Here is a 13,757-nt window from a genome sequence, read left to right as displayed (position 1 = left end):
CACCTGACAGAAGTGAGTTGATCAGTAAAGATAAAAACAAAAGAACAGGTCATCAAAGAAAAGCAGAATATACTGTCGAAGGAAAAGGCATTAAAATGAAAATCAGATACTGCTGAAAAAATGGATTTTCCCAACCTAGACAGATGTTGTCAAGAGCATTAAGTATATAAAACTAAATCAAAAATAATTTTCACTTTTTTTGTCAAATGTATATCATTCCAATTGAAATGCTACAAGTCAGGGTAAGTTTCTCAACACTTCACCAAAATGAGGCCAAAGCAGGTAAAACATTATAAAGTGCTAAGAGTGAAATAAATTAGAAAAAGTAATAGAATTGTGCAAACATCCAAACCGGTGTCATAGACTATTAGTGTTCCCAGGTTGCATCCCCATTAGCATTCCCACTGGTGGTTCATTTTATAATACAACTGGGCCTTCCTTCCTCAAAGATTAACTGGGTTTGACAAACACATTGCCTTGCTTCTTTCCAAATATAAACTAAGGCAACATAAAACAAGTAAACATACATCTCCCATTGTAAATAATGTGATTTAGAAAAATCAATTAAATCCACAGATTGACTAGGTCCTCCAGATTGGTTCTCACTCTCACCAGCAATGATTTGATCAGGCTTCAGGAACATAAACTCAATGGGAACCATATAGAATTATCAGCTGCATAGAGTCCACAATTTCCAATCAAACACTACTTTGCTAGTGCTGAACTTTGACTTATTTGTTTGAAAACTTAAACATCACCAACATAATGATGCAACTTAAAACTGCAGCATTGCCGGAATCAAGAATTCAATTATCTAGTGTTCTGTATTGTCCATGAATAAAAAGCAAACGCTTGCTCTGCACTGACCTTCACAAAGATCACAAAACAAAACAGAAAAAAATTATGAAAAACTATACATAAAGAAAATAATAAATGAGCAAAAGAAAACAAATTATGCAAATAATTCATGAGGATATGAGTTCTAGAGTCCTTGAAATTGAATCTGTGGGTAGTGGAATTAACAAGTGAAATTACCCATGCCATTTCAGGAGCCTCATGGTTGCAGGATAATCACTGTTCCTAAATTAGATCTGTATTGCAACTTTTGCATAGCATCACCAGTATTTCCAATTCACTTCTCAAGTGTAGTGGACCAGGGTTTCACTCTATTTTCTCATTACATATCCCTGTTTTGCATTTGGTTAACAATTCTCTACTTCTTCAGTCTGCTGAAAAAAATATGGCATGTCCCCTTTGACCATCACCATTCTTTCTGAAGCACTAGAGAAAGCATCATATTCAGATACATCATTGCTTAGTATTGCAACTGTTCTGCCCATGACTGCAAGAAACTGCAGAGTTGTAAACACAGCTCAACACATCACAGGAACCAGCTTTTCCCTTCATGGACTCTGTCTAGACTTCTCTCTACCTTGGTAAAGCAAACAACATAATCAAAGACCTGGACATTCTACCTTCTTCCCCCTCCCATTGGGCAGAGGATAACAAAGCCTGAAAGCAGGTACCACCAGGTTCAAGGAGAGCTTCCATCCCATTGTTATAGGACTATTGAACAGTCCCCTAGTACAGTAACATGCACTCTTCACTTCACAATACATCTTGCTATGGTGTTGCACCTTATTGTCTACATGCACTACACACTCTCTTATTCTGTACTGTTGTTTGCCCTTATACTCCTCAACATACTGTTGTATTGAATTGATCTGTATGGATGGCATACAAAACAATTTTTTTTCCATTTTCATTGTCCGTTGTTGCACATGGCAATAATATATTTTACCAAACTCCTCTCTCAACACCTCTCTAACTTACCAACACTCGATACTATAATCATGATGGTAGACTATTCAGTGCCATGTACATAGTTTAAAGACATAGCATTCCACTTAATCTTGATCTGCAAGAGTTTCCTGAAAAACTTCTTTTACATAAAGCTAAGCTCTCCTCTCATTTAGAACTGATAGTCTCCAGTTCACTCTTATACAATTGTACTTGTAAGTTGTAATAACAAAAATCCAGTTTAAACAGGCCATCATGCAACCTAGCTGAAGCCACACAATATGTATCAAATCTACGAGCAGCTTGATGACTACACAGTTGCAGATGATGGTGTAAGCACTGTCTATGCAGATCACTGCACAACACATACAGTGTCTATAAAAAGTATTCAACCTCCATGTTTAATTGTTTTACAACATTGAACCACTGAAGATTTAATTTGGCTTTTTTGACACTGATCAACAGAAAAAATATTTTTGTGTCGAAGTGAAAACAGACTGATCTCTACAAAGTGAACTAAATTAATCACAAATATAAAACACAAAATAATTGATGACATTAAGTATTCACCCCCTTTAATATGACACACCAAATCATCACTGGTGCAGCCAATTGTTTTTAGAAGTCACATAATTAGTGAACCATATAACAATTACATCATGGAAACAGGCCATCTCAGCCCTTCTAGTCCATGCCGGACGCTTACTTTCACCTAGTCCCACTGACCCGCACTCAGTCCATAACCCTCCATTCCTTTCCTGTCCATATACCTATCAAGTTAGAAGAGGATCACCGTACGCAGTAAAAGTGCTTCAATTGATTGTAGTAAAAAATACACCTGTATAGAACATAGAATAGTACAACATATTACAGGCCCTTCGGCCCACAATGTTGTGCCGACCCTCAAACCCTGCCTCCCATATAACCCCCCACCTTAAATTCCTCCATATACCTGTATCTAGAAAGTCCAACAGCTGATGAATCAGTATCCTGGCAAACACTCCAAGCAACTCCATGAAAGGCACAAGTCAGGAAATGAATACAAGAAAATTCCCAAGTCACTGAATATCCCTTAGAGTACAGTTAAGTCAATCATCAAGAAATGGAAGGAATAAGGCACAGCTATAAATCTGTCTAGAGCAGGCTGTCCTCAAAATCTGATTGACCATGCAAGAAGGGGACCAATGAAGGAGGCCACCAAGAGACCTATGACAACTCTGGAAGAGTTACAAGCTTCAGAGGCTGAAATGGGAGAAATTGAGCATACAACAACTGTTATCCAAGTGCTTCACCAGTTGCAGCTTTATGGGAGAATGGCAAAGAGAAAACCACTGTTGAAAATATCTCACAAGAAATCTCAGCTAGAGCTTGCCAGAAGGCTTATGGAAGTCTCTAAAGTCAACTAGAAGGTTCTATGATCTGATGAAGCCAAAATTGAGCTTTCTGGCCATCAGACTAAACACTACACAGCATCAGAAGCAACACCATCCCTACTGTGGAACACGGTGGTGGCTGCATCATGCTGCGGGGATGCTTCACTACAACAGGCCCTGGAAGGCTTGTGAAGGTAGAGGGTAAAATGAATGCAGCAAAATACACGGAAATCCTGGAGGAAACCCTGATGCAGTTTGCAAGATTACTGTGACTTGGGAGATTAGAAAAATAAGAGGGCTAAGGATAAGCCTAGGCATTTTCTATAGTAAGTTCAGCACTGCACTGTGGGCCGAAGGGCCTGTATTGTGCTGCAGGTTTTCTATTTGTTTTCCAGCAAGACAATGACCCGAAGTATAAAGCCAAAGCAACACAAGGATAGCTTAAAAATAAAGTTAATGTCCTGGAGCGGCCAAGTCAGAATCCACACTTCAATCCAACTGTGAATTTGTGGCTGGATTTGAAATGGTCTGTTCACTCACGATCCCCATGCAATCTGACAGAGTTTAAGCAGTTTTGTAAAGAAGAATGGGGAAAAATTGCAGTCCAGATCTGTAAAGCTGATAGAGACCTATCCATACAGACTCAAGGCTTTAATTGCTACCAAAGGTGCATCTACCAAATACTGACTTGAATGGGGTGAGTAATTATGCATCAATTATTTTGTGTATAACAAATGTAATAAATTTAGACAGATTTGTAGAAATTTGTTTCCTCTTTGATACAAAAGAGTTTTTTCTGTTGACCAGTGTCAAAAAAGTCAAATTAAATCCACTATGATCCAATATTGTAAAACAATAAAATATTTAAACTTTGGGTGAACAGTTCTTATTGGCACAGTACTAGGATCAAACTTGCCTGTTAACTGCAAAGCTAACATTCCTTAAATTATACAACAGTGAAGGAAATTGCAAGTGGCTGAAAAGAAAACAAATGTACTGAAGACCACATAGGTGCAGTTGGATTGGAGTGCTGCAAGTAGCCAGCAGAGGTGGGAGAATAGGATGAGAAGGTGTGGAGAGGCAATTACAATGGATTCCAGTTAACTGAAGCACATTGGGCCAGTACACTTTGGTCTAGTTAAGCAGCAACCCGAAATAGCCAAAGTTTCATGGAAGTAGTTAAGAAGGTATTGTAGTCGCGCGCAATGCGCTACTAAAGAAACACACAGAGGCAGAGAGAGCTGAACACAGAATGCTTTACTGATTCAAAATTGCGTGCTCAGATCTCCCCTCCCATGGGCCCGTGTGACTCGCAGGGCGGACGTGATGTCAGACTGTCCCTGGAAGGTCCACCCTGAGTGGGTAGTTCCAAACACGCTACCGCGTGGCTGCCCGTGGCTCCCGATGACAGTTCAAGTCCTGCATGTGCCACACACACCCCCCCGAGGAACATCCATTGGGGGAGTGGAGCCCCCAGCCTGCGTGGCTTGCCTGGGTGGCTGGCCTTGCCAGCGCGGTGCGGGTACCCTCAATGGTTGCTCAATGTCCAAGTGCACCAGTTTGAGGCAGTCGACTGTAAAAGTTTCTTCCTGGCCACCCACCTCCACGACTCATGTGGTTCTGCTGTGCTGGATCACCTTGAAGGGTCCCTCACACGGCCAATGTAGAGGTGACCTGTGCATACCCCTGCGAACAAAAACATATTCACAGTCTCAGAGGTCTTTAGGGGTGAAGGATGGCGTGGGACTATGCCTGGAGGTCCGAACCAGTGCCAGGGTCCCTACCTTGTCCCGCAGCCTCGTTAGCACTGCTGCTGGAGTTTCTTTCGAACCTTGGGCCTCTGGTACGAACTTACCTACGACTGTCAGGGGGACGCTGTAGACCAATTCTACCGAGGAGGTGTCCAGATCCTCCTTTGGGGCTGTGCAGATGCCCAGCAGGACCCAGGGAAGCTCATCTGTCCAGTCGGGGCCCCTAAGGCGCGCCATCAGGGCCGACTTGAGATGCCAGTGGAATCGCTCTACCAAACCGTTGGACTGGGGATGGTACACTGTGGTGTGATGCAGCTGGGTGTGCAGGAGCTCCGCCAGTGCTGTCTACAAACCAGACATGAACTGTGCCCTCTGTCGGAGGTGATGTCTGTTGGGAGGCCAAACCTGGCGATCCAGTTTGCAATGAGCGTCCTGGCGCAGGACTCAGTGGATGTGTCTGCGAGTGGTACAGTGGCCAACTGGTGAACCTGTCTACCATAGTAAAGATATACCTGGTGCCCCGGGAGACTGGCAGGGGGCCGACGATGTCCACGTGGATGTGTTGGAACCTCCTGTGCGTTGGCTGGAACTGCTGGAGGGGAGCCTTCACGTGTTGCTGGACTTTGGCAGTCTGGCAATGTACGCAAGTCCTGACACAGTGTCCGACCTGTTTGCGCAAACTGTGCCAGACGAATCTGTCCGCTACCAGCTTGATGGACGCCTGGATGGATGGGTGGGCCAGGTTGTGCAGCATGTAGAACACCCGGCGCCTCCATGCTTCTGGTACCATGGGTCGGGCTTTGCCTGTAGACACGTTGCACAGGAGTCGATTTGCTGCCGGGCCGATGGAGATGTCCTCCGACTGGAGCCCCGAAACGGCGGTGCGGTAAGCCGGGATCTCGGTGTCCGACCGTTGTGCTTCTGCCAGTGCTGTATAGACTATTCCTGAGGATGATATGCCCACTGAGTGGAGGCAGGGGCGAGACAGTGTGTCGGCGATGACATTGTTCTTCCTTGCGATGTGGCGGACGTCCGTGGTGAATTCTAAAATAAAGGACAGGTGCCTCTGCTGCTGAGCCGACCATGGGTCCGATACCTTGGCCAGTGCAAAGGTGAGGGGCTTGTGGTCCCATTACACGGTGAACTCCCTTCCCTTGAGGAAGTACTGGAAATGCCGGATAGCCAGGAAGAGCGCTAGCAACTCTCTATCGAAAGTGCTGTACTTCACCTCTGGTCCAATTACTGGTGCCATTTGCAATGGTGAGTTCAGGGCCTGGGACCACGTTCCCAGTGTCCATGTTCGGGGCGGGTGGGGGGCGAGTACACTGACTTTGGCCCTGGTGTTGGTCCCAGAGGTACAGAAGGCTGTCTCGGTGGCCAGCCATCATAACCATTAGCGATAGCTGGCCCCAGCGTTTCCCGGAAAAGCACATGGTGGACGGCAGCGGCGTGCACCTGAGCCCCATCTTTGGTGATAGAAGCACCATATTTCCGAACTTTTGTCTTTTTCCCCGTGGGTCTCGATGGCTTCGATTGTGGGGCCTGGGCTTTGTGGCGTGTGATCGTGGCTAGGCCGATGGAGGCTGCTCCATGTTGCTTGCTCTGCCAAGGGACATCTACTTTAGCTGTGACCCTGCGCAGGTCATTGAAATCCTCATTCGCGAGGAGGTGGCGAATGTCCTCTGGCATTTGCTCGAGGAACAACTGTTCAAATAAAGGGCACAGCTTATGGCCGTCCATGAGCACCAGCATATCATTCATGAGCTTGGATGGCGTGCGGTCACCCAAGCCGTCCATGTGTAGGAGCTGCACGGCCTGTTCGCAGCGGGAGAGTCCGAAGGTACTGATGAGGAGCACCTTAAGCTTAGTGTACCTGTCCTCCGTTGGTTGCTGGCGTAGAAAGTCGATGATCCGGCCTGCCGTCTCCTGGTCGAGTATGCTGACCACGTAGTAGTACCGCGTGGTGTCGGCTGTAATGTCTCTGATATTGAACTGGGCCTCAGCCTGCTCGAACCAAACGTGGGGCTGAGTGACCCTGAAAGTCGGGAGTTTCAGAGAGACCGCGCTGTGCGAGTTGCTCGAACTCATGGCTGGTCATTGAGTCGCCGGCTCCAGATGCCATCTGGAACGTCAGGGTCACCAATGTAGTCGCACGCAATGCGCTACTAAAGAAACACACAGAGGCAGAGAGATCTGAATTCAGAATGCCTTTACTGATACAAAATCGCGCGCTTAAATCTCCCTTCCCATGGGCCCGTGACCCGCGGGGCGGACGTGATGTCAGACTGTCAGGACGTGATGTCAGGTCCGCCCTGAGCGGGTAGTTCCAAACTCGCTTCTGTGAGTCTGCCTGCGGCTCCCGATGGTGGTTCGAGTCCCGCGTGTGCGGGCCACCACAGCATACCATTTAACTAATAAATTATGTACACTACCTAAACTACAGTACTATAAAACTGTGTATTAGTTCATGATATTTATCAACAGAGGAATACATTTAGTGCATACTGTCATTTTCTTGATTAACTGTAAATGAACAAAATCAGTGCAAACACCTAGTGCAGATAATATACTGCCTCCGTACAATACTTTTGATGATTGCATCCTCAAAATCTTCATTTTCATTGTAACATTCAAGATGATTGTCAATACCTTCAAATTCTTCACAGTTCCTAATTTATTGAAGCAGCAAAATCGTTTCATTTTCACTCTTAGCCGTTTCTGCTGCCTCCAAGTCTGAATGCTTAAAATTGCAGTGGGCAACTCATTTCTGAATTATCTAACTGCTTGTAACTCGCCAGCTATCAGTGACAAGAATCATGACTTTTTGAACACAAACACACACAATTGACACTATTTAAAACCGATCCCTCTTATCAAGGTGTAATATCTTACAAGCGCAAATGATTAATGCTCGTTAGAAACTGTTCAGCAACTGCCTCCTATCCTAAAGGGAATCCTGGCTATTTTCTAGATTATCTTTTGTTCTTTAAGAGTTGTCTGAAGTAAGCAGAGGCAGAGAGAGCTGAACTCAGATTGCCTTTACTGATTCAAAATCGCATGCTTAAATCTCCCCTCCCATGGGGCTGTGACCCGCGGGGCGGACGTGATGTCAGACTGTCCCCGGAAGGTCCGCCCTGAGCGGGTAGTTCCAAACTCGCTACTGCTCTGAGAAATCGATGGCCAAATTAATCGGAATCCACTGAGTGTTTCTGGAGGCAAGAGCGCTTGGATTGAGATAAGGAGACATGGAGAGGTACTGAGAATTATAAAAATTGCAAATAAAGGAGTGAAAAGTAGAAAAAAATCATTAACATTTTAAATTCTAAATAAATCTTATTAACATTTCACACAAATGTACTTCTTGCCATTTAATACCCAGTTTCTTTTGCATGTGTTGTTACAAATCATTCATGTCCTTTCTAATGTAGAAAATAATGGGCACTCTTTTCTACTGTGTCATGTTTCCAATATTATCTCCCATGTTTATTGTCATTAATAATGTATTATTTTTATGAATTGCAATGGAATCCTATAGTTGACAAACTATTTTAATACAACATTCAAAATAATACTTCATAGAAACATAGAAAATCTGTAGCACAATACAGGCCCTTCGGCCCACCAACCTGTGCCGAACATGTCCTTACCTTAGAAATTACCGAGAGTTACCCATAGCCTTCTATTTTTCTGAGCTCTGTGTACCTCCAGGTAGGGTCCTAAAAGACCCTATTGTATCCATCACTGGCAGCCAATTCCACACACTCAGCACTCTCTACATAAAAAACTTACTCCTGACATCTCCTCTGTACCTACTTCCAAGCACCTTAAAACTGTGCCCTCTCATGCTAGCCATTCCAGCCCTGGGAAAAAGACTCTGACTATCCACACGATCAATGCCTCTCATCTTCTTGTACACCTCTATCAGGTCACCTCTCATCCTCCATCACTCCAAGGAAATAAGGCTGAGTTCATTCAACCACGTTAAAGAACAAAGCATAAAGGATATTTCCATTTATCATGTTCATAAACTATTTCTATTGAATACTTAACCTTCAGAGTGACAATGCAGTATATTCCCAATTGTTAGATAGGCTTTCCTCTTACTTTAAGAGAGGAAGGCCACATAATTACAAACTAAATTCAGAAACATCACAAACAAGGGTGGATAGTCATGAATCTCATTACATAGAAGAGAAAAAACAAATCAGGCACAACCTACCTAATGTATTGTGAACGCCATCTGCTTCTTCCTTCACTGTCTCATCCAATCGTTCCAGGTTCTGAACCAGCAGTGCCACCACTTGTCCTTCCAACTAAATTAACATAGAATCATATTAATCCTTTTCATACTCCAAAATATCTAACATATTCTAAACCACTCATATTTTTATTGATAGACATAATTCACTAACAAAAGAATCAGAAAGCTGCATGTAAATATTTTCCATTTGGCCAGCAGATGAATAAATTTGCCAGATGACATACATATGGGATTTGTGGCTGGTTGCTACTTTGAACAACTTGTGTGCTGTTTACAAAAGAAACCAAAGAAAATTGACACAGAAGCAGTCATTTCTGCCAATCTTACAGTGAAAAGCTCAAAAGTCTGGTACAGATATGGCAGAGGTAATCCTTTCTCAATTCACTAGCTTTTTCAAATGATTACAGTACTACAATAAAGCATAAAATGCCATTGAAACACTTTTGAATATGGTACTTAAAAGTGATAAGTGAAGAGATAACATACAAAAGCAAAATCAGATTTTCCCATCCAAAAATCCTATAATAAAACTAATCATATCTCTTTTTCACAGGATGTAGTTTCATTTTATTCACAACTTCCCACACTGAACACTAAGCAGGAACTACATCATTTAGCTTTAACTGCTTTTGAGGGGCATAAACAACTTCAGCCAAATCAAATGCATAACTCAACTTCATGTTCAGGTGCTACTTCATAGCAGGGTTTGGTGGACAGAGTCAAAATGCTTTTGGGGAGGTAGTGATATTAGATACTAATAAAGTAGCCACTGAGTGTATGCTCGTGCTCTTCTGCTGCTAATAGACCATCCACTTCAAGGTTCGACATGTTGTGCATTCAGAGAAGCTCTTCTGCACACCACTGTTGTAAGGTATGATTATTTGAGTTACTGCTGTTGTCAGCTTGAACAAGTCTGACTATTCTCCTCTGAACTTGATCATTAACAAAGCTTTTTTGCCCATAGTGCTGCCGCTCACTGGATATTATTTTGTTTTTTTCCATCATTCTCTATAGACTATTAGGTCTGTTGTGCATGAAAATCCCAGGTGATTAGCAGTTTCTAACATACTTAAAGCACACTATCTGGCACCAATGGTCAAAGTCACTTAGATTGCATTTCTTCCCCGTTCTGACGTTTGGTCTGAACAACAATAACAACTTATTGATAGAGCTCTTTTCAAAGTGCTTTACAATGGGATAAAGTGCAAACATGCAAATAAAAGACAAAAAGACGTTGGGAGCAAGGTTAAATAAATAGTTTGAGCTTGCGTTTAAAAGTGCCATGCAAGTCTGCATCATTTACGGTTCTGCTAATATTCTGAGGGAGATTGCATAAGTTTAAAAGACCAATGGAAGAAGATTTGAACTCGAGCATAAATGAAAGCTATCCTGTAATGTACTCCACTCCCAAAATATGGAGAGCTTTAAAAATAAATAAGAAAACTTTAAAATCAATTCTAAAAAGATACAGAAACCCAACACTAGTTAGGATGGGAGAGATGGGTTCCCTCATCTTGGTTTTAGTTAGAAGTCTTGCAAGGGTGTTCTGAATGAGTTGAAATTTGTCAATAGATTGCTTTGGAAAGCCAGTAAAATGCACATTTAAATAATCTAGTCTATTTGATATAAAGGCAACTGAACTGGGCAAGAACATTTTGACCAAGTCTGCATGATTTTAAGCATTGAGTTACTGCCACATGATTGGCTGATTAGATATTTGCATTAATGAGCTGGTGTACTGATGCACCTATTAAACTGACCACTGAGTGTATTTCTCCAAGAACATTTATACTCAGAAATCAGCCTGTCATCATATTTTGGATGACCTTGAGAAAGAAATAGAGCTTTATATCCATGGTATATACATTCTGATGAAGCATTTTCAATGAAGCCTAACCTGCTCAGTATTAACAGGAAATATTTTAAATCAGATATTTTAATTATACCATGAGACAAAAGGAGTAGGCTTAGGCCACTTGGCCCATTGAGTCTGCTCCACGATTCCATCATGGCTAATTTAATGCCCCTCTCAACCCCATTCTCCTATCTTCTCCACATAACCTTTGATGTCCTGACTAACCAAGAATCTATCAACCTCCGTTTAAAATACAGTGGCATGCAAAAATTTGGGCACCCGTGGTCAAAATTTCTGTTGCTGTGAATAGTTAAAGCGAGTAGAAGATGAACTGATCTCCAGAAGTCATAAAGATGAAACATTCTTTTAAACATTTTAAGCAAGATTAGTGTATTATTTTTGTTTGGTACAATTTTAGAGTGGGGAAAAAAAAGGAAAGGAGCACCATGCAAGAGATTTGAGCTCTCAGATAACTTTTACCAAGGTCTCAGACTTTAATTGGCTTGTTCACAGTCATCGTTAGGAAAGACCAGGTGATGCAAATTTCAAAGCTTTATAAATACCCTGACTCCTCAAGCCTCGTCCCAACAATCAGCCGCCATGGGCTCCTCTAAGCAGCTGTCTAGCACTCTGAAAATTAAAATAAATAATGCCCACAAAGCAAGAGAAGGCTGTAAGATGATAGCAAAGCATTTTCAGGTAGTCGTTTCCTCAGTTCGTAATGTAATTAAGAAATGGCAGTTAACAGGAACGGTGGAGGTCAAGTTGCGGTCTGGAAGACCAAGAAAACTTTCCAAGAGAACTGCTCGTAGGATTGATAGAAAGGCAAATCAAAACCCCCGTTTGACTGCAAAAGACATTCAGAAAGATTTAGCAGACTCTGGAGTGGTGGTTCACTGTTCTACTGTGCTGCAACACCTGCACAAATATGACCTTCATGGAAGTCATCAGAAGAAAACCTTTCCTGTGTCCTCACCACAAAATTCAGCGTCAGAACATCTAAACAAGCCTGATACATTTTGGAAACAAGTTCTGTGGACTGATGAAATTAAAATAGAACTTTTTCGCTGCAATGAGCAGTTATGTTTGGAGAAAAAAGGGTGCAGAATTTCATGAAAAGAACACCTCTCCAACTGCTAAGCACGTGCTTTGGGCCTGTGTTGCAGCCAGTGGCATGGGGAACATTTCACTGGTAGAGGGAAGAATGAATCCAATTAAATACCAGCAAATTCTGGAAGCAAACATCACACTGTCTGTAAAAAAGCTGACGATGAAAAGAGGATGGCTTCTACAACAAGATGATGGTCCTAAACACACCTCAAAATCCACAACGGACTACCTCATGAGGCGCAAGCTGAAGGTTTTGCCATGGCCCTCACAGTCATCCAACCTAAATATCATCAAAAATCTGTGGAAAGATCTCAAAAGAGCAGTGCATACAATACGGCCCAAGAACTTCACAAAACTAGAAGCCTTTTGCAAGGAAGAATGGGAGAAAATCCCCCAAACAAGAATTTAAAGACTCTTAGCTAGCTACAGAAAGCATTTACAGGCTGTGATACTTGCCAAAGGGGGTGTTACTGACCATGCAGGGTGCCTAAACTTTTGCTTTGGACCCTTTTCCTTTTTTGTTATTTTGAAACTGTAAAAGATGGAAATAAAAAAAATAATCTTGCTTAAAAATTAAAGAAATGTGTCATCTTTAACTTTATGCCTTTTGGAAATCAGGTCAGCTTTTATTCGCTTAGCTATTCACAGTAACAGAAATTTTGACCGGGGGTGCCCAAACTTTTGGATGCCACTGTATATTCAATGACTTGAACGCCACAGCCATCTGTGGCAATGAATTTGACAGATTCACCATCCTCTGGCTAAAGAAATACCTTCTCATCTCTTTCTAAAAGGACATCCCTTTATTCTGAGGCTGACCCATAATAGAAATCATCCTCTCCACATTTACTTTGTCTAGGTCATTCATTAAAAGTTTAAAGTAAAATTATTATCACAGTGCATATAGAACCATGAAACATGGGCATACTCAATAAATCTACAGTATAATAACCATAAAAGAATTGATTAAAGACTGCAAGACTGCACCAACTTGGGTGTTCAACCAGTGTGCAAAAGACAACAAACAGCAAATACAAAAAAAACCAATTAATTAATTAATTAACAAGCAAGCAATAAATATTGAGAAGGCGATGAAACATAGAAAATAGGTGCAGGAGTAGGCCATTTGGTCCTTCGAGCCTGCACCGCCATTCAGTATGACCATGGCTGATCATCCAACTCAGAACCCTGTACCTGCTTTCTCTACATGCCCCCGAACCCTTTAGCCACAAGGGCCATATCTAACTTCCTCTTAAATATAGCCAATGAACTGGCCTCAACTGTTTCCTGTGGCAGAGAATTCCACAGATTCACCACTCTCTGTGTGAAGATGTTTTTCCTCATCTCGGTCCTAAAAGGCTTCCCCTTTATCCTTAAATTGTGACCCCTCGTTCTGGACTTCCCCGACATCGGGAACAATCTTCCTGCATCTAGCCTGTCCAATCCCTTTAGAATTTTATACATTTCAATAAGATCCCCCCTCAATCTTCTAAATTCCAGTGAGTACAAGCCTAGTCGATCCAGTCTTTCTTCATGTGAAAGTCCTGCCATCCCAGGAATCAATCTGGTGAACCTTCTTTGTACTCCCTCTATGGCAAGAATGTCTT

General features: G+C 42.4%; 1 protein-coding gene across 1 annotated transcript in view; it reads right to left on the bottom strand.

Moving 5' to 3' along the window:
* The window catches only part of ctnnbl1 (catenin, beta like 1), a 293,894-nt gene that overhangs the window by 176,387 nt on the left and 103,750 nt on the right, over positions 1 to 13,757 (bottom strand). Inside the window, exon 6 of the mRNA XM_059979909.1 lies at positions 9,144 to 9,237. Coding sequence (XP_059835892.1) covers positions 9,144 to 9,237 — 94 coding nt within the window. The remainder of the gene's footprint in view (positions 1 to 9,143; positions 9,238 to 13,757) is intronic.

The sequence above is a fragment of the Hypanus sabinus genome, chromosome 9 (assembly GCF_030144855.1).
Source record: "Hypanus sabinus isolate sHypSab1 chromosome 9, sHypSab1.hap1, whole genome shotgun sequence".
Classification (NCBI taxonomy): domain Eukaryota; kingdom Metazoa; phylum Chordata; class Chondrichthyes; order Myliobatiformes; family Dasyatidae; genus Hypanus; species Hypanus sabinus.
The sequence above is the reverse complement of the archived record's forward strand: the minus strand, read 5'-3'. Positions and strand labels throughout refer to the sequence as shown.